The 26,895-nt window shown below is 37.5% G+C and overlaps 2 protein-coding genes across 3 annotated transcripts; one reads left to right on the top strand and one right to left on the bottom strand.

Moving 5' to 3' along the window:
• Positions 1–452: 452 nt before the first annotated feature.
• aste1b (asteroid homolog 1b) lies at positions 453–7,361 on the bottom strand. Of its 2 annotated transcripts, none has more exons than XM_038288641.1 (7): positions 7,175–7,361; positions 6,702–6,952; positions 3,712–3,978; positions 2,653–3,602; positions 1,975–2,206; positions 1,713–1,905; positions 453–1,626 (listed from the first exon to the last, which is right to left on the bottom strand). In XM_038288641.1, the coding sequence occupies exons 2-7, from the start codon at positions 6,937–6,939 to the stop codon at positions 1,326–1,328; spliced, it is 2,181 nt and encodes a 726-aa protein (XP_038144569.1). In that variant the 5' UTR covers positions 6,940–6,952; positions 7,175–7,361; the 3' UTR covers positions 453–1,325. The 2 variants fall into 2 exon arrangements, with proteins under 2 accessions (XP_038144569.1, XP_038144568.1); XM_038288640.1 differs by having other exon boundaries at positions 6,702–6,955.
• Positions 7,362–7,421: 60 nt separating this feature from the next.
• On the top strand, positions 7,422–18,888 carry smarcc1b (SWI/SNF related, matrix associated, actin dependent regulator of chromatin, subfamily c, member 1b). The gene is made up of 28 exons (XM_038288638.1): positions 7,422–7,676; positions 7,978–8,097; positions 9,128–9,213; positions 9,307–9,388; positions 9,479–9,571; positions 9,668–9,737; positions 9,814–9,883; positions 10,038–10,113; positions 11,006–11,131; positions 11,379–11,458; positions 11,560–11,666; positions 11,771–11,830; positions 11,943–11,971; positions 13,275–13,390; positions 13,490–13,561; positions 13,647–13,760; positions 13,834–13,987; positions 15,376–15,486; positions 16,226–16,285; positions 16,417–16,675; positions 16,768–16,839; positions 16,921–16,961; positions 17,065–17,173; positions 17,551–17,687; positions 17,946–18,080; positions 18,272–18,404; positions 18,555–18,641; positions 18,742–18,888. The coding sequence occupies exons 1-28, from the start codon at positions 7,521–7,523 to the stop codon at positions 18,807–18,809; spliced, it is 2,823 nt and encodes a 940-aa protein (XP_038144566.1). The 5' UTR covers positions 7,422–7,520; the 3' UTR covers positions 18,810–18,888.
• The last annotated feature ends 8,007 nt before the right edge of the window (positions 18,889–26,895 follow it).

Below are 26,895 nucleotides of genomic sequence, written 5' to 3' on the forward strand. Positions count from 1 at the left end.
TATTCATTCTAAAAGTGCAGCTTTTTGTCATAAGCTTAATTTTTTGTGTTTAAGCAAAAGCTTTATTGCTAACTTGACTCTTTGTAAATAATGTTGTGCAGACTACGTTTGAAGAACATTTGTGAACATTTTATTTTCAGCTTTGTGTCATTAAAAGCATAAAACTAATAAAAAGAATAAGGATGTATTTTTATGTTCTGATATACATTTTTTTGTATAAAAATATAAAAAGCACCACATTAGTTCATTTTAAGGCAATGTTTCAAAACATTTTAAGAAATTGCACAAATCACATTCATCACGATAATTTTGCCCCTTTTCTATTCTTATTTTGCGGCTTTGGTCTTATAAAAGAATAAAAAGTAAATTTCTTGCACTGTATATTTTCTGCCAATCATACATGATTTCTGCTGTGACCCGAAGGGCACTCATACTTTGATCATATAATAGGGGTGTAAAACATTTAATGGGTGAATAGAAAACCTTGAGTTCAGTTGAGTTTCTCCATGATTCATCTACAAATCAACAGAAATGAATAACAAACAACAGGGATGTGAAATGGAAAAGGAGCAAATTGATCCAAAGCAGTTTCCATTAGCTGCCACATAACAACCTTTATGCTGCCCATAAGTTTCAAAACTGCTCGGCAGTTTCCCTGGAAATTTCCGTCTTAACCATACTCCGTTTGGACAAAAAAAAAAGGAAAAAGAAAAACAAAACTACCCAGAAATTATGAATACAAGAGATTGACTATTCTACGAAATACCGGATTTGGCCATCTATACATCAACAAACACTGTGCTTTGATTGAATTGAGTCAAAATTAGATGGATTTGATGAATTAATAGGAAAAAATTATTTTATTTTTTTTTAGGATTCAAAACTATTGTATCAAAGAACACACAGCTATTTTTTTCTCCTGTTATGAGTCTTTAGAATAAAGATTAAAGAGGCAGCTGTTTATTCCATCTCTACTTATACCTCTGGATATTGATCTTTTTACCCATTTACCAAAAACATACATTCAGTTTAGTCCTCCCTTCAGCCAATGTGACTGAATAAACACGAATAAAGTTCCTGCTTTTTAAATATTATAAAATGAAGGATGTGGTTTGAAAAAAGCAAAGGAGATATGTTTTAAGCCAAAGGTTTAGATGACGGCTTTAAAACATTTACCTAGATATCATTTATAGAGGTTAAATTAGTGCAAAGCATGCCAGTAAAGACTAAAAATGTCCTAAAAAGAATCACCTTAGAGCACTTTCAGCACAATCAATACATTTGGTCTTTGCTTGTATTTGAAAGATCATATCTTTGCTTCTGTATCAGTCGTCATACTCCTCCTCACTCATAAGGAGAGCAAACCTGTTGTTAATCTCCTCTGAAACTCCCCCTCCACCCTGAGATTGTCCTCTTCCACCCCTTCCTCTTCTTCCTCGACCTCTTCCTCTCTTCTTCCCTGATTTCGTGCAGGAGGGGTTTGCTTTGAAGCTGCAGTCCTTCACAGCATCCAGCAGACAGAAGCAGAGTTGTCCAGATAAAGATCCAACAGGCAACAGGGACTCAACAGACCAGCCTCCTTTCAGGCACCTAAGGACGCCATGTACCAGGGTACCACTGAACAACCTATTGGGTTCAAGAGAGATTCAATTTTTTTATTTTTCCATCCTGGTAAGGCATTCTGGGTGGGATTCTACAGTTAATGCCCCTACCATGATATATTGGGCTCAGGAAGCGGCATCAGCAGCAGCTGATTTAGACACAGTGCACTCCAGAGGCAGGATTGCCATTGGCTGTAGCAGTGAGCCGCTCTGAGGTCTACTCCTCTCCTCTCATCCGGTCTGACTCGTTGCCCATCTAGTGCTGACAGAATCCCTTGTTCTGCAGCCCAGTTAAACTGTGGGGCTGCAACGTTTAACCGTTAGAAGTAAATCTTTTATTTAATGTAGAACATATATATTAAAATCAACGAACCAGCAGGTCTTCTGTGGGATGCTCCAGACTGAATGTTGAACGCCAGCTCTCCATAAATCATGCCTAGCACCAAAGCCTGCAGCAGGAGCTGTGAAGGAGTCGGTATGGCCTCACGCAACCAAAATCCAGTCACTGCAACAGCAAGCTGCAGATGGAGAGGAACTGGAGCCAGGGCTGACTGCTTCACCCCTAAGACCCCTAAAAGGACACCTAGTCGTTCAGCTGCGGAGGCCTGGCAATGACAAGTAAGAAAAACTACGGTAACCAGGTTTGTTCAGGATGTTTTAACCTCTAACTGGAAATATAACAGTGATCAAGCTTTTCCATTGGCTACAACAACATGGAAGAGTTCGCTTTTTTGATGCATGCAATGCTTAAATAACAGAGATATTCAAATCGCTGTTTAACACTCATCCAATTAGAGGGAAGACAAACTCCAGTTCTTTTAACCTGTTAGGTTTAGATGTGATCCAAACCAAATTAACTTTCTATAAACTCAAGCTCTAAATATCTGATTAACTAAGGTGTTCTGATGGGAGATATGTTTGAATCACAAGTACAAATGCAAAGGTTTTATTTGGGAAAATAGTTAAGAAAAAATTATTTTCTTTCCAACCATATTATACACTCATGTAAATAAGCACTCTGCCATACTGTGGATTGGAGAAATATGTTTACCTGATTGATCCTATCCAGATGTATGTGGTTCATGGGAATAATTGCCTCCACTTGATTTTTCTTTATGTTTAGGTCCAAACGGTCATACTCTTCCACGAAGATTGAAGAATTGAAGCCGTGTGTTTGCGCCCCAGCTGGATGCTCCATGCTTGTTGCATGCCTGCCTGCTCCACCCCGTCCTCTTCTACCTCTCATTCCCTGCATCTGGACTGGTATCACCTTTGCAAGTTGTGCACTGCCACCTTGGGCCTGACTCACAGTGTTTTGAACTTTGTGTAGTAAAATCCCATAAAGAGCCTGTCGTATTGCTCTAGAGCTACAGTGACTGCTAGCTAGTTTACTATTCTCCACCTGCGGGATGAGAAGGACCCTCTGCATGACAAAGGCATCCAGAGCTAAAGGAGACAGCTGACCCTGTGCTGCAGCCAGAGACAAACACTCTGGGAACTGGGCCAGACCTGATATCTTCCCTCTTGGGTCTAATGTCCCCCGAGAGAACCAGGTAGCAAGCGAGCTTTGAGCCTTGATGTTGTACTCCTGCATGGCAGCCCATAGCTGGGAGCTGAGCTCACTCTTCTGCCCTCTCTGGCCTGCTCCAACCATTCCATCCATCAGCCGGTTAACCTCATCCAACGCCTCACTCACACTTGGAAAAGAGGAGAGCCAACTAAGGAGGCCCTCGATACGAGAAGAGGGCGCTCTGCCTCTACCTCTTCCACCACCTCTTTGGAATGAACTCGCATCTATAAGAGCAAGGAGGGTATCGGCCTCTTTTGGAGAACCGTAGTCATTGCCAGTTAGAACCGCACATAATGGCAGCAACTCGCGATTCAGGCCCCCAAACCAGCGACACAGATTGTTAGTGGTGTAACATCGACATGGGATGTAGCGCTGGGACGCCTTTCCATTAAGATTGGTCCACTGGAAAAAATGCAGCGGCAGATATCCAGCTTAGAACAGAAAAAAACAAACAAATATCATGTTAACAAACTTCTTGACAATCAATACAAAGGCTTATTTGGATCTTGAATAATGGAGGATAATTTTGTCTACCCACACCTGGAAGGTCAAAGATGTAAAAGTCGCTGTCGTTTGTCAGCACGGGGCAGTTCCACTGTCTTGCCAAACAGGCAATCTCCCAGTCTGCCTCGGCCGGACACTGTATCAGCGGGATTCCTCTCTGAGTCAGGACCTGAATGAAGACTTTTCCTACCAGGATTGGAAGGACAGAGCCACGGCGGCCATGAGAAATGCTGTCTGCTTCCTTTATTTTGGACTGCAGACGCTGACGGAGAGTAGCAAACTTCTTGTCACTTGGGTCCATCCCTTAATATGATAAATTTTTAAAAAAATCCATAATTAAATTGGTGCAACGTCCCTCTTTATGATGCAGTCATGGCAAAGAGAAAGTGCACCTTCATCCAAGGTTTAACAGAAAAAAAATGTCCAGGTCTTATTTAACAAGAAATTGAGATTCAGTGTTTCTCATTCAAGCCTGCATTTCATTAAATGCCTTGCAAGGAGGACAGATATACTATTGGCAATATTCCTGCCTGTTCTGAATCACACACGTTTTCATTAACTACTTAAAAAAAGCAGGGAGAGATTCTCACACAGAAATTATACAGTTTCTCACATAGATGGATGGTCATAAGCCGAAGCATTTGTTGAAATAACCTTGAGTTTATGGGAGACAAGGCTAGTACCAAAATATCTGAAACTGGAAAACAGGTGTCAGTAAGATAAGACCTGCATTCAGCCTTATAAAGCATGTGCTCTGCTTGAGTGAATAAAAAGTACATAAAGATAAGCAATCATAGTTAACAGGAGAAGGGATGAAAAAGTAAATAGATTTTTTTCGACCATACTAATCATGACACCTTTTGAATAAGCAGAGACAGCAGTTCTCAGGTTTAGTGCTTGTTTTCACACAAATACCAAGCAGAAACTACGTAAGCAATTAGAATGTTCAATAAACAACTGTTGCCCATCAATCTGAAGCGTTACGAGGCAAGACAATTTGAAGTGTACACTTCTAAATTAAGACTACACAGAGGTGGATAACATTTTAGGAAAGATCCCAGCCTTCCCATGATTGAATCTATTCAATATCAGACATTATAATGCTCAGAAAATCAGCAAACGACACAAGCACTTAGAACCGACATTAAAGTTCAGAACCCAACAATTGGGATAAGACTGAGTAAATATAGCTTGTAGTGAGAGTCGCGAGAAGAATGGATTTTCCTTCATAAAGGAAGGCAACATGGCTTCACTTTGCTTAAAGGAAATGAGAAATAATATCCTATGGAAAGATGATACCAAATGTTATTGGCGTAGTGCACATTGCAATGATTGATTAAAAAAAAATAATGCACGCTATGAATCATCATGGTGAAAGGATGTTTTTCGTTACTGCTTTAAGATATTTTTCATAATGTGTCAGAGAATCAAACAGGAATTTTCGACTGTTGTATGGAGAACAAACTGAGGCAGAAAGCCACAACTTTCACCATTCTGCTTTCAGTTAGCTGGCTAAAATAAAGTCTCCTACACTTTTCCATCCCTGACAAGAGAGCCCTATTTGGACATTTCCTACCACAAAAACATCATGGTGTAAAAACCAAAAGGGTGCCATTCTATTACTCTTCTTAAATAACTGGTTTTCTAACTACAGCTGAAAGGGTCATGTGTGTTCAACCTGTAGGCTGTCCGCCTAATAAGATAACACCAGCTACTATTCAATAAATGTAACAGATTTTTAATCAATCAATTGATGATAATTGTAAATATATTGATGAAAACTGTAAAATTGTGTCTACTTTGTAAGTCGCTTTGGATAAAAGCATCTGCTAAATGCATAAACGTAAAAAATGTTTTTGCAAAGTTTGTGGATCAAAACTAAGTACTAATAAATACAGCTTGATTATTAGTAAATATTAATAACATATATTAATATTTACTAATAATCAAGGTGTATTTATTAGTAGTACTTAGTTTTGAATTAATTGTTTTTTTTTGGTAAATAAAGCCAAATAGAAATAATTATGGGCCTCAATTCAAAGGGAGTAGTCGTCTTGTTTTTACAGTCCATGTTTCTAATATGGAGCCTAGGTGGAAGTTTAACTGAAGAAACTGATTGCTCTCCTACATCCACCTGGAACACAGCCAATCGGCTTTGAACCACACCTCCACAAAAGCCAATTGGCATCCAAAGTTGACCTTAAAAGGCCTCCAATCCGCACCTGTCTGCTCCTGTGCGCAGGCTGTGGAAGTGCTGTGTGACTTCATTCAGATGACACCGTTTTACGGTAACTCACCTCAAGCCCCTCCTCCACCATCGTAGCTAAAGCTTCAGAGTGTCACTCCTCCTGGACTTTTACTGCATTCCCTGTCTCATCTCAACCCGTCTGGCAGAAGACCGCCATGTTGAGCCTGGTTCTGCCAGAGGTTTCTTCGCCACTGGGAGTTTCTCCTCCCCACCCTCGCTTCATGCTTGCTCATTCTCCCAACCTGAGTTATCCAACTGGACTTCCATCTTCCAGGTCCCTGAGGGAAGCTCTAGTATCAGCTCACACAATCCACTGGATCTCCCCATAAAGCTCAGTATACCGTCTCACTAACCAGCAGTCTACAGACTGACCAATCTATCTCCACTCCACTACCAGTTTCAGGGGAAATAGCCTTATTCTTTGCTCCTGTTTATGCATATCTATCAAAATTAAGCGCTATGTTTCCTGCCGTGGTCTGAGTGGCAAAGACAAAGTAATTGTATCAATAAATTTCTACTAATTGTCTTTTCTCTTCGTGTGAGTTTTTCAGATTAAAATGTTTTTACATGGTTAAATAAAAAGAAAAAAAAAATACTATGCTCAAATATTGGTCAAAATGATCAATTTTATGCAGCTCACTCTGTTTTTTTTTTTTTTTTTTATGTTGAAAATAACCAGACTTTATGTTGCATTGATTGTTATTATTGTTGTTGTTGTTCAGATTTCTTTAGGAGTCAAATAAACAGAAAAACACAAACACTTGTAATAAATCCTTACCTCCATCCAGTACCACATAGGGCTGGATGTTACAGGCTTGCAAAGCGGAGAGGAACTGGTTGAGAAGGCAAGCAAACTCATCGTAGTCCCCTCCGTGCTGCTGATCCAACTGGTGGTTAAAGTAGAGGCGGAAAAATAAACTGCAGCCGTCAATAACCAGTCGACTGTCCCTGAACCTCACATCTTGCAGGAAGTTTCTGTTCGACTCCACATAGGTAGTCAACCCCTGTACACCCATGATATCTCAGTACCTGCTAGATGAAAATAGAGAAAAAAATAGAACCTGATGCAGAAACAAAAAACACTAAGGAAGAACATTTTTTAATTAGTACATTGGTAGAATATCAATGGTTCCTGGAGTTTTTCCTTTCACTTTTATTATATGCATTTGCACATTATAACGCAAATATGTTGATACTATTTATAATAAAGCTACATAATTCATATGATACAACCAAGTAATTTATACTTACGAAGCTGTCATAGATCAGTCACTTGTTTTCTTCAAACGGGAACTTACTTCCTGGTTGGCTACATTTCAAAATAAAATCTGCTCAATATTTTCCTATTTTTTCCCCTTCGTTCTCCTAAAGCATTTAAAATTAGAAAAAACACTTTATTTGACATAAATAAAACGTGAGAAATGTAACTCTGGGAAAAAATAACAAAAAAAAAATAAAAAATCAAAGTTACAGTTTATGACGATACAACTGAAATCTCGCGATAGAGAACGAGAACGCCAACGGCTAGCAACCGCGCTAGTCAGTTTGGTTTTTTTTTTCCGTGTTTGATAATTAATCCCGTTCTGCAGTGGTTACAATGTCCGGAGGAACACACCCCGGCTTTCCGGGGACAAGCCAAGCATTGGCTCACCGTAAAAAAGACAGCAGTCCTTCGGCTCGGTTTTGGGAGTGTCCGGACACTTTAGCCCAGCTGGAGGTGGTGCGGCAGTGGATCGGGAAGCACTACAAAAAGGTAGCTAGGTGGAACCGCTAGCCGCCCCCTGCAAGTAGTAACCCCCGTAGAGGCACTGGAAATAATCTATTGAGCTCAATAACTTTAACGAGATACTCAGATTCGCTTTAGTGTTTATAAAGCGTTGAAAAAGAGTAGGAAGGGATAAGTCTGTAATTGTGTATATGTTTTTAAATTTCATTTGAGAAGTTTTGAATTTTGCCTCAAAGGTGTAATATTTTTTTAATTTTGCTAGCTGATAAACGATTTCTAATGGCTTATTTCCTCCCTTCCCCTTGAAATCTGTGTCTCTGTCCGTTAGTATGTGTTGGTGGATGCTCCATCTTGCCAGGTCCTGGCTGCAGTCACCTTGCAGCTTCTCCAGTTTCAGGAGGATGCTTTTGGCAGACAAGCTCCAGACCCTGCAATCACAAAGCTACCAGTGAGTTTCTCAGTTTCTTGAACTTAGAAAAAATAAATAATGATTTATAAATGATAGCCCAGAAGAGGCAATATGTCCTTTGTTCAAGCACACTCATCTCAAACTGAAATTGACTTAGAGAAACTTCATTGTCATTTTATATACACAGACTGTATACAAAACTTAATTTCGATGCATACAGCTTTTCAACAGTGAATGAGCAGCTTACAACAGTGATATGAACATTACCATTTATAAAGTGCAGCAGTGATCAGAATGTAAACAGTATAGGAGAAAAGGAAAATGCAGTTTTAAGTCAGGGTGCAAAAACTTTTGATATGGTAAGGTTCAGCACAGTGCAAAATAAATAATTATGGTGCGTAATCCAGAAAGTAATTTATTTCCCTCTACTTTTTTCTTTTCGACATTATTCAGTTATGTTCAGTATTGGTTACACTGTATTACTGGGCATTTGAAATAATGAGAAATTAATCGTCAGAAGTAAAGTTTTAGCGGTTTTTATGCAGAATAGTTTGCCCCTTTACTAATTTACTATTACCAGTGCATAACCATTTTGCCCTACTCAACTCAACTGAAACTTTATTTATAAAGCATATTTAAAACTATCGGGGTTGACCAAAGTGCTGTACAGAAATCATAGTCGCAGAGCATAAGATAAAAAATGAAAGCTAAAATACATAAACATAATGAGAAAAGAAAAATTTAATGGAGACAAAATATAATAGGATAAATGTTTCAGTTTAAATAAAATAAATTTAATATAAAATAAAAATTTGCCACATATCCATTTAGGCTTGATTAAAAGCCAGGGAGAAGAAGTGTGCTTTTAGAGATGATTTAAAAACCTCACAGGAGCCTGCTGATCGAATATGCCAAGGCAAGTTATTCCAGAATCTCTGTGCTGCAGCCATAAAGGCATGATCACCTTTGGTGGTGAGGGCTTGCTAATTGATTGTTGTGGTTGTTTTAGGTAAAAAAAAAATGTGAATGTTTCTTTACCTTAACAGCTAATCTGAACCATTCTCTGTAGGCCCATTGCTTCCTGGAATTGCAACCAGGTGGAGGACTATGTCACATCCTTGGCACTGCTTACAAATTCAAGGTTGAGCAGGGCTGGTGGGTAACGAGCATCCTGCACTTATGCCCTTATCAATTCTCTCTGTTATAAACAGCCATGTTTAATGTTATTTCCTGTATATCTTCACATAGGAGAAGGTTTGACCTCCAGAATCCATCAAGAACTGAGAGAAATGTAGAGATGTTTGTTGCAATTGAAAAAGCTCTAATCCAGGTATGGAATATCCAGATAAAATAAAGATAAAAAACAACTGATTTATGCAAAGGATTATCTTATAACATCTGAGATCAACTTTGTCAACAGAACAACTGTATATCGCTGCCTCTGGTTTTCATTGATCCTGCTGTTGATGTGGAGCTGTCCAGTAGGCTCGTTGGTATTATCATCAAACACAAGGTAAAATGCTACAAAATAATATATTTTGTTCTAACAGAATATATTTAATGTGGGATTAAATCAGTTGTGTGTAACTTTTATATGCGCCTTTTCCAGGGGGCAATTACTGAGGACAGGATAATGGCCAGTCATCACGTATACGGCTCACTTGCTTCTACAGAGGAGGGTCAGTAGATCTCCTTTTATCTGTTTACTAACATCGTATGGCCTTTTTTAAGTTTTGTGTTCACTTTTATTCTTAGATGAGTGGATGCGTCCTGTTATGCGAAAGGATAAACACGTTTTGGTCCACTGGGGCATGCACCCTGACAGGTAGTTTAAGAGAGAAAATCCTTAAATGGAACTGAAGCCTTGTTTTTAAACAAAAAAGTTACACTCAGGAGGCTTTTTGATCTGTATTTACAGCAATTTTTTAAAACAGGGAAAAAAAGAACATAACCATATTTTACTTTTCTTTTCTTAACAGTTATGACAGCTGGCTGTCCTCAAGTGATGTGGAAGGAGACGTGGAAGAGCTGCCACACTTAGAAAGGCCATGGAGGGTTAGCATAACAATACATAGAAATTGAAAAATATTTCAACTAAAAAAATTGTAATGAATCAGACTTAATGGAAAATTACTTTTTATAGCAAAACAGTCACTGGGTTCTTAAGCTTGAGTATATTTAACTTTTTTATTTCTTAACTCTGTGTTATTATGGTGCTCCAATTGCTTTTTAAGTAACTTAAGAAGAGGTATTTTTCAGGGAAACACTTGGAAACCTCGCTCTATATATTTTAAACGATGCTATAACAACTTTAATGTTTAATTTCCTATTGTTCAAGTTTGTTTTGTTTGCTATCACTGACAGCACAGCTCAGAAATTCTGCAATTTGAAATATTTTAGCGCAACAATATCAACTTACCAACAATACCTTTTTTTTTTTTCAGAAATCTATAGTGCGATTAACTCACAATTTTTGTTATTAATTCTATAATATTACTATATATTAATTTGACAAAGTATGTTTATGTTAAGTTCTCTTGCCTTAATTTTGGTATATTTAAAAAATTTTCATAACTAATGAAAAAGGGTTATATGGGAACTACTATTTACTGAGTAGTAAATATATATTTTATGCAAGTAAATAAAAAAAAAACAGTAGGAACATCTTTATTACATGAAAACAGATTTATTATAGGCCTACCAAAGGGTACATTTAACCTAGATTTTTAAGTATTAATGTAATGTTCATTGCATGCTTGACAGCTAATGAAACAAATGACAAACCATACCTAATTCCAATTAGGGAGAGATGATTAAGCTTTAAGGAGGATAGTCCAATTTTTCTGTGGAATATTTTCAGCGGGAGAAGTGCTGGTGGCAACATGGGATTTACCCAAATAATTGTAATCTGTGTTTATTGTTTTAATGTATCGTGTGTGCTCTCCAGGTTAATGCAGGTTGGATCCTGGACACAGACGTGTTTAATGAGTGGATGAATGAAGAGGACTACTATGTGAATGAGAGAAATGTGCCACTCATCCTTCGACAGCGAATCCACCTTAAAGAGGATCAGGTTTGTGTGAACTTGAAGCTTTGGTGCGTTTGTTCTATTCAGCTTATTTATAGTCTGTAATTTTTTCCCGATTTTGATAGAAATATTGTTTAGCAAAAGAAAAGCAACTATGGCTGTTCCTTAAGAGATGATGCTCTGTTGTGAATAAATTAGAATGATCTATTTTTATGTTAGGTGTCATAAAGTTGTATGTTTAAGGGTATTTTTTTTAACACTCAAAAGTTATGCATTTGTCAAATTATCACAGGACTCTAAGTCCACACCATCCAAAAAGAGGAGGCGTTCGCCCTCTCCATCCACTGATGGCAGGAAAAAAGGAAAAAAAGGGTAATGCTTGACTATATAGTTAAGGCATGCATATATGTTTTTGGTTTGAATTCACCAACCAAGGCTTTTGATCCTATATTAATGTGATTACACCAATGCAGGAGAAGGCGGGGCCAACAGGAAGAGGAGCCAGAGGAGGACCTGACCAAAGACATGGAAGACCCAACGCCAGTGCCAAACATGGAGGAAGTCATTCTCCCAAAGAATGGTAAAACCAGCTCAAAACAAAATCCAAATCCAGCTCAAATATTTAAGCTGCAAAAACATTTTCCTTCTAAACTTTGCCTTGATTTTTTTTTTTTATCTATGTAGTGAACCTGAAGAAAGATAGTGAGAATACACCAGTAAAGGGAGGCATCATGGCTGATCTTGGTAGGCGAGCAAATGCTACAGCAAATGTTCTTGATGAGCCCAAACATTGTGTTCAGTTTAGAAGTTCTGACTTGTCATTGTCTGTATTAATTATTCATTTTTTAATTTCCAGATGATCAGGATGATGATTTTCCTGGAAGGGTAAATAGTCTTTTTATTATGCTAAGTGTCTTATTGACTATTTGTGATTTTTAAAATACTAGAAAAGACCAGAGAATAGAATATTCTTTAACAGCCTTAAAAATGTGTCTAAAGGTGTTTTTTCCAGCTGATTGTTATTATCATAGGTAGTCAACTTATGTAAAACTATTGTCAGAAAAACAATACAAAAGCAACAATATTTGCCATGAAGCCTTTTGAGACGTCATTGAATCTGAATTTAACTTTGTCTCGATCTCACTGCTAATTGAATAAACGGAAGGAAGGGTTTTGTTGGGTCATATTATACCTTAAATCAGAGGTCTTCAACAGGGGGTCCACGGAGGTACTGCATGGGGGTCGCGAAAGAATTGGTTGATTAGACATTTTTTAAATATTCCCCCTTGCAATGTCTTTAAATCCACATTAACATGAATTCAGCACACTGTAGTAAACAGATAAATGGAGGCTGAAGATGTCTTTCAGTCACAAATGCAGACATTCAGCGACACACAGGAGCTCTTTCAAGCTTGGCAACGTTTCATTCACAACACCTGTCCCATCAATGAGGAATCAGAATCAGAAATACTTTAATAATCTCAGGGTGAAATTACTTTTGTTATATGACTCTATCTGTAATAGAGTGACAATAGGAACAGTTGGTTATAACACAAATTCATACAATATATATAAATAGGGGGGCCGCTCCATCTTGCCATCAGTTTAAATGATTAGAAGTCCATAACACTCTAATCATTCATGAGTGGAAAAAAAATAGAAAGCTGAGTCTGTAGTTATAAAATTTGGTGACAGGAAATTTGTATAAACCCTTTTAGATTAAAAAAAAAAAATAGAAAAACATATTTTGCAGGGATTTACATTTTAATCATATTTATTGGTTTTATTTAAGTAAAGCATTGACATTTCTATTTTTAGAGCTTCAGCAAAGGGAAGGGTATCATAGATGACAAATTGTTTAAAGAATCTGATCAAGGATAAGCTAGTCCATTGACTAACATACATTTTATATATTTTGAAATAGAGGTAATCCTAGCTGTTTAATGTTTATAAAAAAAAACAAATAAAAAAAAAGGCTGACTTCAAAATCAGAAGCTGGCTTCACCTTTTACATCTTTTTGATGAATTTGCCATTAAAGGAATATCATTTTGGACATTTTTTTTTTTTTTGTAATGAAAAACAGCCTAAAAATGGAAGGAATTGCACTTTTAAGTAATTTGATATCTAAAAGTTTATGTTCATATTAACTGATTTATTATTATTTTGTTTTTAATTATGTATGTTCAGGAAGAAGATGAGGGAAGAAGTGAAATTCCTCGCCTATTAGAGGGAGAGGAAAATATCACAGAGCAAACTCATCACATCATAATACCAAGCTACACATCATGGTTCAATTATAACAGGTAAACCTTTTACCCACACTGACTTTTAACTCTTTACCTTTTATTTTTGTGTGTTCTAATTTGATTGTAATCCTTGACAAACTTGGAAATGTTCTCCAGCATTCACTCCATAGAGAAACGGGCTCTTCCTGAATTCTTCAACAGCAAGAACAAATCCAAAACCCCAGAAATGTGAGAGCCCCTAATTGTCAGCCATCTTTCTAGGCTAAGATGATCATGAGATCCCCAATGTTTAACTGTCTCTCCTGCTCCGCAGCTTCCTGGCATATCGTAACTTCATGATAGACACATACAGACTCAACCCGCAAGAATACCTCAGCTCTACGTCCTGCAGGCGAAACCTGACAGGAGACGTCTGTGCTCTTATAAGGTAAGTTATCTGTGAAAGTGCCTTTCTTGCCGTGTTGTGTCTGTGTTTCAAAAAATTTGTTATTTGTGTTCAGGGTTCATGCATTTTTAGAGCAGTGGGGGTTGATCAACTACCAAGTGGATGCAGAGAGCCGACCTCTCCCTATGGGACCTCCTCCAACACCTCATTTTAATGTTCTTGCCGACACACCATCTGGGCTAGCCCCCCTGCAGCACAAGCCGCTTCAGGTTGGTGCTGCTGGTCTACCTTTATCACATCTCCAGATAATCTTTGCACAGTTTTATGCTGCGTTCACACCGGGGGCAGCTGGCGCGACAGAAGCAGCGAGTTTACATGCAAAGTCAATGGTTGACGCGCGTCAAGGCGCAGCAAAAAGTCCCGCGGTGCGTTTCGAGCAGCAAGCGCAGCGCGTCTGAGCAGCTGAAGCAGCGCGTCGGGCGCGTTTTGGCATCTGACGCGCGTGACGCGCCGCAAACGCGTTGCTGCTCGAGATGGAAAAATTGAATTTTTGCTGCTCGACGCGCCGCGTCAACCAATCAGAGAAGCTGATCTGGGAGCTGGCTGGGAGAGAGACACAGCGCTGATGACACAGACTGCTCTGATCACTTCTCTTAAACAGTTTATTAACGCATAATTAACTTAAAATATATACATCTGCCGGCAGAATATGTTCGCTTTTATTATTCTGGTGCCTGCAGATCGGATTATTTAGATGAAAAACACCTACCAGCCACCGCGGTAAACCGCGAGGAGGCGACCCGACCAGAGGCTGCTGATGAATGGATTCCTTCTGTCGGCGCACCGCCGGTATGTGGGGGTCTGAGCGGCTCCGACAGAAATAACATTGGGAGGCAGGATTGTAATCTGGATGAACTGACTCCACTGATGAAGTTTTCAGGTGTATTTTCTCACTTAAAAACATATTAAAACTGCTTTATTCCCACTGATCACAGCAAATATAGCTGCAAGGCAGAGAAAGGATAGTGAAGCTCCGCCCAACGCGCGTCAGAGCCACTTTTGGACCGCGCAGCGAGAGCAGCAAAGCTGCTTCAGATGCGCGTCAGAATTCACTGGTACAAGCAGCAAAAATGAAGCAGCAGACGCGATTTTGCTGCTTTTGCTGCCCCCGGTGTGAACGCAGCATTAGGCTGGTCAAAAGTATTGATACTCTAAAAAGTATTATTACTCAAATGCTGTTTCCGGATACATTGCTAATTTAGCATGGGATCGATACTAAATACAAGTGTTTGCATATTTTTGCTATCATTAATTATAGATGTCTAGATTATGTTTACATTAAAAAAATTATACCTCAGTCTTCAAATATTGTCAAACTGTTATATTTGGGTTATTAATCTTGCATTTATTTGCAAACTTATTTTATTATTAGAATCTTTTGTTGAGAAAGGATGTTTCATGAAAAAAATTTTCATCTTGATAAACATATTTCTGTTATTAATTATTTGTTATTTTCTTTATCCCCGTGGCATCAAAAATGGCATCTAGTATGGAATATTTTCCTAGGTTTCAGTACAAGTTTGGAGTTTTAGTATTGTGACAACTCTACCGCTTTCATTGCTATAAACTCCTTCTCGGCTCATTCTCTTCCTGTCAGGTTTCCGCCTCGCAGCACATGTTGAATTTCCCAGAGAAGAACAGAGAGAAACCTTCAGACTGCCAGAACTTTGGTCTGCGCACCGACATCTATGCCAGGAAACATCCAAAGGTCTCACACTACAGCCGTCGCTAAACTAATTTATAACTCAAGCTGTTTTTTTTTTCTTCAAACTAACATTTCTGGTACTCAAATATAAACCAATTTAAGAAACAAATTCAACAAATACAGAATCTTGAACATTTAAGGTATTAACTTGTTACAACTTATTGGATTGGGATTTTACATAATAGACTAACATAAATTAGTGGTGAAATGAGAAATATGAGGATGAAGATAAATCAAGTTCAAATATTTCTGTAATAAAGCAATCGGGGCTTAAGGGTCTTGCTCAGACACCCAGAGGGCAGTCTGTGGGAGTGGGTTTCGAACTCACAACTTCAGGATTTTAATAAAAAAATAAAAAGGCTTATAAAAAAATGTGTTAGTTGAATTCTGGGGTCTTTTTAGTTGCATCTGATTTCCTTGGGGCTGTCATTAAAGTGAGCCAAATGAAAAGGACGATTGTCATTGTTTCAAATTTCCCATGTTAAAAAAATTGGAAAATCAAGTATAATTTTTCTTTTAGTTTATAAATGCATATAAGCAAGAAAAAGCTCACGGGATCTAAATATGTTGCTTTGCCACATTATCTTTGAGTTTTCTTACATTACGTAACTGAATGATCTTTACTTAGATTTTTATATGTTGCTTAGTTTGTAATAACTTTCTTATTGAGGAATATATTTTCTAAAAATATATCCATCAGTATTTATTTTCAGTTTGAAACCTGCTGTGGGCTTTTTTTTAGACTAAAGGAGCAAATGCAGGACGAGAATGGACAGAGCAGGAGACATTGTTACTGTTGGAGGTGAGGCTGAAAAGTTTAAAATATGGATTATAAAATAATTTATACTTTTTAAGGCTTTTTGAATGCTTTTTCTTTGGAATCTCCTTTTCTCTCAGTACATTTGAATATTGTTCATTTGTGTTGTTTCTCAGGCCTTAGAAGTCTACAGAGACGACTGGAACAAAGTATCAGAGCATGTTGGCTCCAGAACACAGGATGAATGCATCCTACACTTTCTACGTTTGCCCATTGAGGACCCTTACCTGGAGGACTCGTCTGCCTCTCTTGGCCCACTGGCATATCAGCCTGTACCTTTCAGCCAATCAGAAAACCCCGTTATGAGCACTGTGGCCTTCCTGGCGTCTGTGGTAGATCCGCGTGTGGCTTCGGCTGCAGCGAAGGCAGCACTGGGTAAGAGTTGAATGAATCTGAGTTATCATAGACCAGATGTGTTATGCTTCGTGTATCATGATGTATTGCATTTTTGTTGTTGTTTATCTCAGAGGAGTTCTCAAAAGCACAGGAGGATGCGCTGTATAAAATTTCTGACCCCTCCTTCCAGCCAGAACAGACAGGTAAAACTAAAACTAACTAAATAACCCCAGATGTCAGTCTCAATGCCTCTAGCATTATTAATCAATTTTGTTCTCTGATAGATACAATGGAAGCTGAAAATCTGGACTCCAACTCCCATCAGGTGAACTAGAGAGAAAAGAAATTACCGATAACGTCCCCAATCGTTGATAATGTTGTGTCTTTCTCAAATGGAATAGTTCATGGATTATTTGGATGTGTTGCAGGGTCCTGTAAGAATGGATGGAGTCAAAATGGAGCCTGGCATGTCAAAAGTGGAGGGGGATAAAGTTAAAAGAGAACATGGAGAAAGTATGTTGGGAGACGAAGGCGATGGTATGTGTGCGTTGAGGGGACTTCAAAACGTTCTGAGTATTAGAGTATATATAGTACACCTCTAATCACATGCTCTTGTTATTGTAAAGACTAAAGATGTTTGTTTACTCACAAAGACAAAGTGTATAATAGGAATAATATATAATAAGCCGCCAACAGGGTGCCACGATTTAATCTGAAAGCCTTTGTACATAACCAAATTGAGCTCCCTGCATAGGTGATTCATTCAGGTTGGTAGTCCAAGGTTGGCAGCATGTTTTTCACCAGCCTCCCTGGTTTTGCAGTTTAATTTCCCTATGTTTTTTTTTTTTATGTAAAACACATTAAATTGTCTCCTTACAAAATTTTTGTGTATTTTTTATTTTGCTGTATTCTAGGCAGGGGAGAAGATGGTGAGAACAGGCGGGAGGGAGAAGGAGATGATGGAAAGAGGATGATGGAGCTGGAGCTGGTGGAGGGAAGTGTTTCCACGGCAGCAGCGGCTGCTCTATCATCTGCTGCCTCAAAGGCCAAGGTAAAGCCCCACCCTCACCAATCATGTGAAAATTTATAAGAATATGAAAAGCGCTTTAGTCTGCAGGGGAAAAAAAAAACCAAACTGAAGGGTTATCCTTCAGACCACGTACACTGCTCTTGCAGAAAAAAAGGACTGAAGACAGATTTAACAAAGAAACTCCTTTTATTTATTATTATTTGTTCACATTGAACAGAGTTCAATTCTGGCTTGGTTTCAATTTAAGAAGTATTTTTTCCTCTTGACTATCTCTTGTAGCACTTAGCAGCTGTAGAAGAGAGAAAGATCAAGTCCCTGGTGGCTCTACTGGTGGAGACACAGATGAAGAAGCTGGAGATCAAACTGAGACATTTTGAAGAGCTGGAAACCATCATGGACAGAGAGAAGGAGGCTGTGAGTAAAGAAATGTACCAGTGTAGCTGTCCTGTCCATCCATCCTTAGGTGCCATACTTTCAACCTTATTGTTGTTACAATATCTTGCCATAATTTCAGAAATACTGGTGGGGAAAAAAAAACATATTTTGCTTAATTTTCATTTTAGTAAAGCTCTTAGTAACCGTACATATCTGTGTCTGTGGTGCAGTTGGAGCAGCAGCGCCAACAGTTGCTGACGGAGAGACAGACTTTCCATACTGAGCAACTAAAACAGGCAGAGATGAAGGTTCGCCAGCAAAGGGAGCAGCACGGTCAGGCGGGTTACACGATCCAACATTCAGGTCTGAACCAAAGACGCACAACTATGACAGAATAATGTTTCACAGTTCTTATGACAATAAAGTCCTTACAGTGCTATAGAGCTCTCCTTTATCTCTTTGCTTTTTGTTGGTGTGTATGTATAATATACGCTACGGTCTTCCCTACTTCAGGCCAATCTGTGGCCAACAGAATGGTACCTGGTGGAGGAAACGCACAGACAATGGCCCCTCGACACTCCGGAGCTCCAAATGGAATGTGTGAGTATTTTCCAGTGTTTCCAAAATTTTTTATTTTATTTTTACTATTTTTTAAGTCATTTAAAGCAATGTGCTAATAGTCTATGTCTATCCATCTCAGACCCGTCGTCACAACCTGATGGAATAGCATCTGCTCAGCCCACCCCTCCATCATCCAGTCACAGCTGAACTGACCAGCGAACAGGACTTTGCTTCAAAGAAGGATGAATAGATCTGATTGATCAGAAATAAAACTGAAGTCTGTAAATTTTCAGTAGTCCATTGTTTTCAGACTGAATGCCTTGTGAGCAGATCACCTAACTGATGTGAGTTTGGTCGTCTGTTCAGTTTGTCTTATATTTGTGAAAAAAATGTTCTCTAGCATCAAGAGTTGATCAACTTGGCTCATTAAATTTTGGGTTTTTTTTATGAATATTTGTGTCTGTATGATTGTGAGAAATGTATTTTTTAATTTTCAAAATCTCCCAAATCAAGTCTAACCCAGTGCAATGAAAAAAAATATTGAACCAGTTTTTTTTTTATAAATTAGCTTTAAAATTAGAAGCACCATCAGCTCATTACAAATTGTGCTCTAATGATCCCATGTGCATATCATTTAGTTAAGAGAATTAAAGGAGGCAGGAATTAATGTTTAGCAGATTATTCTGGTCATGATAGCCAGTCGTATGAATTACCCTGATGCCTCCTTTATGCAGCGTGCATTTTGGTTTGAAAGATATCCTGTAAGGTGTTACCCCAAACTTCTGCACAATAGCTCAGGTATGATAAAATCTGTGAACACTAGACAATTTGCAATGCTTTATAGTGAAAATGTTAAGCTTTTCTAACAATTGTGATGCTTATAGTTTAGTCTGAATACATTTAACATGTTTCCAGCAGATGTAAAAGCTTTTTAGTCTTGTTTTTTGATCAATAACAGACTTAATATCTCTATATTTTACTGGTTGCTTGTGTTTTTAGACGTTATTATAAAGGGAGAAATATTTAAATTATTTTAAGAAATTCAAATGAAGTTTTAGCCTCAGACTTTAAATTTAGTTTATAGGTTGTTAACCGTTACATACATTACATATATCAGAAGTGCAGAGGATTTGGATAGATTAAACATCAAATATGCATTTATACAATAACAGTATGCTTTAGAACATGTACAGCACTGTACAAATCTTCATCCAAACACATGGGATTCATTCAGCCCCAGTGGGAGAATTTGTATACTCATACACTCTACCAATATTATCTTTGAGGAATGGCCAGGGGAAAAAAAAAAAAAACTAAACATGAAAAGATCTGTTTGTAGTCTGGATGCATCACAAAAACACATAGAAAACATGCTCCGATCAGATGAGACCATTATAAACTATAGCCAAAAGGAAATAATTGATTTAGAAAGCAGCATCCGGGTGTGGGGATGCTTTTCAGCAGCTATAAACGAATGACTGGACTGGAGCTAAATACAGGGCATTGTTAGAAAATAATCTAATTTGAGCTGCAAAAGAATAAGGCAGTGATAGAGGTTAATCAGCAGTCATGTGTTAGAATGATCCAATCAAAGTCTAAAATGTTAATCTGAAAACATGCCTTCAAAGATTACCTTTGTTATCTTGTCTGATTGAGTTTAAGCCAATATGTAAAGAAAAATGGGCAAGTAATTCAGTCTGGACATTAAAAAAAATAGGTAGACAAAAGCATTAAAGACCTGCAGTGTGAAAAAGGTGGTTCTATTGAATTAACACTGCTTTCCTCAAATATATACTTTTTAAAAAGGTTGCCATCTAGTGGTGGCAATATGTCACTGCATCCGGGAGCTCCTCAGCTTCCTGCTCAGGTGTTTCCAGTTTTCAGCTGTTGACAATCACTTAAAGCCAGAAGAGTAGAGGGAGTAACTGTGGCTGAAAGAAGTCTCCCACCTGCCTGCTGATGACATCTTATAAGGACAAACATTAAAGGTATGAAGAGGAACATTTTTTTTATTTACTTAGGATGAATTAGCAAAAATAAAAATAACTTAAAGAACAGGCCTGGAGGCAGTCCTTTAATCCACTCCATAGAATATTTGGAGGATAAGCATCGGCGTACTGAAGTTTTAGTAGTGATAAATACAACTATAATGTTTGACTTCTGACAAATGCTATCTGAAATATGGCACCAGCCAGGTTTTTTTGTGTTGTTTTTCACCATCCTATGAATTACACAAAACAAGTTTGATACTAGCAGGGGCGGAGCTAGTAGGGGGCCAGGAGTGGCCATGGCCAAATCATTGGCCACCCCTGTGGCCACCGCTACCATTTTCCCCCCCTTCAATACAAATAGTGGCAGCAGTAATACTCTCAAGTAGAATATTCAAAACATTTAATTTTTTTGTGGTTAATTATGCACATCATATACTAACATCAAAGATAATAAATACAGAACTTATCAAATAATTAATTTATGTATATATTAGTGCTTTTAAATATCAATTTTATGCAGAATGTTTATTGAAACAAGTAGGTAAGTAATGACAATGGAAAAGATTTACACCCCAGATCTGAAAACTGAAAGAATTTTATCCATTATAACATTTATCTAGAAATTACGGATGTTTGAATATATGCTTCTACTTCTTAGCAAAGGCTGTAGGAAAGTATAGTTTGTCTTTATTTAGAAAATATGGATGTTTTGCTCGTTAATTTTCCTGTTGGAACAGTGTAGATTGACCCTGAGGTTCTGGTGCCTATCCACTTTTGGCCACCCCTCAGTGTACATTGCTTATTGCCTGGCCAACCTTACCCCTTTGATACTTGAATAAAACCGCTGTAAGGGTTATACATAAAGTATTTTTTTTTTTTTTATCACACCAACAATCTATTTTTGCAATTTATTCTGTTTAAAATTTCTTAATCTTTTTTTTTTAATACCGCACAGCTACTTTGTAAAGTCAGTAAAAATAGATTACCTTCTAATATTCAAAAACCTTTTTTCACAAAGTGAGTTATAATCAGAGTGGCTGTGGTAACTTTATCTTTTAAGTGGTGAGAGCTACCAGAAATTGTTTGTGTGCAACGGAACAGGATGGGACCACAGCTAAAGCAATCTAAAGATGTCCATAACTTTAAATCATCACACAAAAATAATATTTGGTCGCAGTACATGGCAGATGACTCTTATCAGAGCACAAAATGTACTGTTATTAATTAAAATAAATGAATGTAGTAGGATTGCATGGAATAGTATGAATTATATCTTATGTGAAAATAAGAATTTGGATATTGCTGTAGGAATTGTTATTGACATGACTGGTTTTAACACAGGCAACATTCTCTAAGCAATAATGGAAGAAACCATGAGTATTATGGACTGAATGGGCTTCATCCAACTCCTTTTCAAGCTGCTTTTTATTATTTTCAATGTACATCGTGCAGTGGATGGATGGATAAATGTACATCTATCTCTTGCTTTGTTTATAACTCTCTTTAAATAACCAACAATCCGCACTTTTTCTGAATATTTTTCAACAACTATACACAAGTTATTCCATTTCCTTGCACCAGACCAACCGCTACTTGGAGTGTTGGTATATTTAAGCAGCATGGAGTTCATTCCTCTTAAGCACATTACAAGTGGAATTCATGAATAGTCACTGGATCAGATGTTTGTTATTGTTATATTTTTATTACAGATTTTTGGAGTCCTTTTGTTGTACATGGGCAATGTGATAACTTATGACACTTTTGAGTCATAAGTGTGCTTATGTCAATTCCTTGGAATCAGATTTATGACTGAATTGTAAATGCTTCGAAAATCAAACCACAATCCTCTCTCTGTTCAGCTATGTTTTTTTTTCTTTAACAAAGATGGCTTCCTTCATCCCTCTCTCAAACCACCTGTCTTCTAGTGTCCTTCAGATTGCTCTGGTGCAAGCTGACAGAATTGACAAAGACAGAATTGACAATTTAAGATTTGGTCCAAAGAACAACAGCTACACCAAACTTGGGATCTGTCAAAAGCTCACTAAAATTTTCTTAATTTATTCATGTTGCAGACTGTGACCCTCTCAGCCACCGTACCGCCTGGTTCAGCTAGATCGAAAGTCATCAGCAGGTATGCATTTCTCTGGTGTTAAAACATTTCAGTCTGAATCTTCAGTCAAAGTATGTCTGGATTAGGTGAAAAGAAACAATGTTCTATCAGATATTTGCTGCTTCATCAGATGCATACACTCAAAGGCTGCACATAGAGGCTCATTTTAAACTGTCCTGAGGTCCAGGCATCCACGGAACAGTTTTGGTTTGCACTTCAAACTTTTATTTTGTTTTCTATATCCCACTATGTAGAAGATTTTATTTGAAATGTGTAATTCACCTGGATTTGTGTTTTATTAAGGTGTGGTGTGTGTGTTCTAAACTAGTCCTATGGAAAAAAGCAAACCACTGTTTCTCAAGGTTCCCTGTGATCTAAACTTAAATTTCAACCCTTTCAAACATCAAAACCTCCCACGGTATATTCATTTGCATTTAAGTCTACATATAGAAATGGTTTAAAAAAAAAAAGAAGAAAAAATGTTCACACACCATTCACATAAGCCAGGACGTCACGATTAGTGCTACAATTTCTGACTAAGGTTGACTTCAGCAACTAAAACTTGCATTCCTGCCAAACCCTTTTACGGATTTTAACTTGCCTCACACTAGCAGCCCAAACTCTTTGTAAAAATATTTCCCAATTGTTGTTATGCACGGTTCAGTTTTCAAATTGTCATTAAGGTGAAAATTAATTACTTAAAAATAACCTTACAATTCGACTCACAAGCTCATCATGCCTGGATTACAGTTTTTTTGTTTTATATATATATATATATATATTTTATGCCCTGCAGAACAACAAGCTACTGTAAAACGGTAATTATTCTCAGCCAGGCACAATGTTGTTTTGTTTTTGTTTTTTTAACCAAACACCTTTTGAACCTTAAGTATTATTTATTTTCTCTAAATGTAGCCTTTTTAATGCTCAACCAATGAGTTAAACACTTCTGCATATAATAATTTTGTCTCACAGGGCAGTTCTACTAGAGATGGAAATTGTGGATATAATAAGCATTGCATCTGAGCTTATTGTGACTGCCATCACAGTCGGTGAAGAAATACGTAAAGCAGCACCACGCAGAGAATGCAAGATTGAGATCACAAACTCCTCAGACTGCTACGTTCTCACTAATCCTGGGTAAGGAACCTCTTTTAGGATTTGTCTTCTATTCGTGCTTTATCATAAATGTAAATTCTTTGTCCAGGATGTTCCTCTGCAGGGGATTCTGTGCTAATCCTATGACACCAAAAATTCAGCCTTCTGGATCTGGAGATGCAATCTTTGCCAAAACGCCTCACACAGGACGTGGATTTTCTGGCATTATCACTTATGAACTTCTCAACAGTTCCTCTGGAAAAATCAAAGAGCAAATGGCTGTGTTTTTCAAGGTTCCCTATAACCTAAACTTAAAGATGAATGAATATGCAGTGGGTGTATTTGATGTTTGCAGGGGATGTAATGTTAATCTGCATGAGGAAATGGCAAAAAAAAATGACATTACATTTGTTAGAGGTGCAGCCGATGGCCGCTCATTAATTCACATAAGCCAAGATGTCACCATTAGAGCTACTATGTCTGATAGCTATTCTTCTGTGCTAAAGGTTGACTTGGAGAACTAAACTTGACTGGCGTTTTTACCAGATCCTTCATCCAATATTTATTTATTTTTTTAATTTTTTAAGGGTATTTTTCTTAAATTACAAACCAGCAGCCCAAAATATTTTATCTATATGCAAATAGAATTATTTTCCCTAGTGGGACCGTGTAAGCAATTTTCAAATGTTGATTTTGGGTTTCACAGGTTATTGTTTTCTGTGGGGAGCAAGATGGGTACTTTGTTTAGGTTTAGTTCTGGATCACAAATCCTGTTAAAATTGCACAAATGTCAAGGTTTGGGGGTGAAACTAATCACTTTTTTTTTTTTTCATGATGACAAAGCATAATGAGGTGCAATTACACTTTTTGTGGGTTTAAGTTTATCCTGGTCTGTGGTTCACATATCGGAATAAACAAACGTGCAAAGCCATGTGTTTGTGTTCTTGCATTGATATATTGTGGGGCCAATTTTCTGGAAAAATGGCATTTTGTGGGGGAGAAAGTGCTCCTTATCAGGCTTATACCTGGAGAAGTGGAATTGCTGTTTCAAAGTTGGGGGTTACGTTGAGAGGCTGCATCCTCCAAGGACCCAGTCTAGCCGTTTGAGGTCCATGAAAATAAGGAGGATGGAAGGGTTTTGGCTATGGATTCAAACAGGTCCAGCCTTCTCTGGCATTCACCGCCGTACGTTCTATCGCCTTGCAACTGTGACAGTTGAGACACAAAGCAGGCGAAGAATGGATACCGAACTTCTCACTACAGTTCTGGGTGCTGATTACATTTTCAAGGAGCTTCAGCAGCAGTACAGTCATGTATATCAAATTTATAGTTCCAACACTGCAGATTGGAATCTGTGCTTAAATGTAAGCTAAACCCAATTTCACAGGGACAGATGAAACCTTTCAATAATCCAAACCTTACCTGCCATAAATCAGACTCTATAACCATTTAAAAAAAAATATATATTTCAGATGCAACTATTCATGCTTGTATTATTTTCAACTGCACTTTCACTATTCACCACAGTTTGGTGCCATTTTTCTTTTTCCTCTGAGCACAAAGCAGCCGGCTTGCTCCGACTCGCAATCAGTCACGGGATACCCAGGGCTACTTAGGATACACTGGACCCGTCCTTCAAAATGGCGAAAAAGAAGGCGCCATTTGTCGGCTGCAAAACGAGTCTTCCAATCCAAACAGGCCTCCATTGTGCACTGTGACATAATCGGCCGACCAGTTTGGTATTTGGAGGACGCAGCCGCTGAATTTGAACTCTGCATAAGATTCCTGTCCAGGAGAACCTCCAGGTCTGAATAGCCAGCTGTTATTATAGCCTGACGCAGAGTATTTCTACCACACTGCCCTCCTTCCTGCAGCATGATGCAAGCCTTTCCCCTTTCTTTGTATACAAAACATTTGCTGTCTGAACTTTTATAAGCCTTCATTGGTTTTCCTAAAAAAGCAAGTCTGGCAAATAATTAGTCATATGGACAGCAGTTCTGAATTTGAAACTATATTTTGTCATTCCTGTGATCCCTTTATTTCTTTGAGCAGTGTACACTATTATATTCCATCAGAAATATGGACAAAACTCAATACAAATTGCGGAGTATTTTACCTAAATACGGAACACACCCGTTTTTTAGGGGTTGCTTGAAACTCTTTAATGCTTTTGTCTACTCTTCTGTTAATGTTTTGATAAACAAAACAAGTACACAACCACCACACAATTAGCCTGAGCTGCTAACGACATCATAGCTGCTAAGTCTTCTATTTTGGCTGGGAAACTACTGTATTTTGCCCCTTTCCTGCCCTCCTCCTGTGTTAGGAGTCTCCCGTAAATTTCCCTTACTGTATTATAGAATTGCATTTAAGAAAAAAAAAAATAATAAAAAAATATTTGTCTCTCTAAACTAAGGTGACCAGATTTCTGAAATTCAATCTGGGGATATTTCCGGCTTGTAGATAAAAATAAATATGCAGGGGTTTATTTATTTATAATTTAATAAATGTATATATTTCTATATATATATGTATATATATGTCTATATATATGTATATATATACATATACTATATGTCTATATATATGTATATATATACATATATATGTCTATATATATATATATATATATATATATATATATATACATACATATACACACACACACACACATATATGTATGTGTATATATATATATATATATATATATATATATATATATATATATATATATATATATATATATATATATATATATATGTGTGTGTATATGTATAAGTTGTCAAAAGTATCGATACTAAAATGTTGTATCCGGATACAATACTCATTTTCAAAAGTTTTCAAAAGTATCGATACAGCCATCTAAAGTGCAGAATAGTGGAAAATGCACTTTCTGAACACTGTGTGATTGAATAATTCTGTGCATTTTTCAGTTTCAGACTTTTTTGTAACAGGTGCAGCTGCTGAGAATTATTTTTAACTGGTTTGGCCAGTGTCATTGTTATGTTAGCAAAACATAGCCAAGGAAGGAACACTTAATTTGTAAGTTTTTTTTATCAAGCTTGCTTATTATTGTGCACAGCATACAACCTCA

Source organism: Cyprinodon tularosa, unplaced genomic scaffold (assembly GCF_016077235.1).
Source record: "Cyprinodon tularosa strain WSP-4 unplaced genomic scaffold, ASM1607723v1 ctg26, whole genome shotgun sequence".
Taxonomy (NCBI): Eukaryota; Metazoa; Chordata; class Actinopteri; order Cyprinodontiformes; family Cyprinodontidae; genus Cyprinodon; species Cyprinodon tularosa.

What these genes read in the sequence shown, in the direction of transcription:
- smarcc1b (XM_038288638.1), top strand. Translation starts at nt 7,521, where the DNA reads ATGTCCGGAGGAACACACCCCGGCTTTCCGGGGACAAGCCAAGCATTG. An exon ending in TTGAAAAAGCTCTAATCCAG is followed by an intron (nt 9,389 to 9,478) that starts GTATGGAATATC and finishes CTTTGTCAACAG; the next exon opens with AACAACTGTATATCGCTGCC. An exon ending in AGTCATTCTCCCAAAGAATG is followed by an intron (nt 11,667 to 11,770) that starts GTAAAACCAGCT and finishes TTATCTATGTAG; the next exon opens with TGAACCTGAAGAAAGATAGT.
- aste1b (XM_038288641.1), bottom strand. Translation starts at nt 6,939, where the DNA reads ATGGGTGTACAGGGGTTGACTACCTATGTGGAGTCGAACAGAAACTTC. An exon ending in CTATGTGGTACTGGATGGAG is followed by an intron (nt 3,979 to 6,701) that starts GTAAGGATTTAT and finishes TATCATATTAAG; the next exon opens with GGATGGACCCAAGTGACAAG. An exon ending in CCTGAGCCCAATATATCATG is followed by an intron (nt 1,627 to 1,712) that starts GTAGGGGCATTA and finishes TGAACCCAATAG; the next exon opens with GTTGTTCAGTGGTACCCTGG.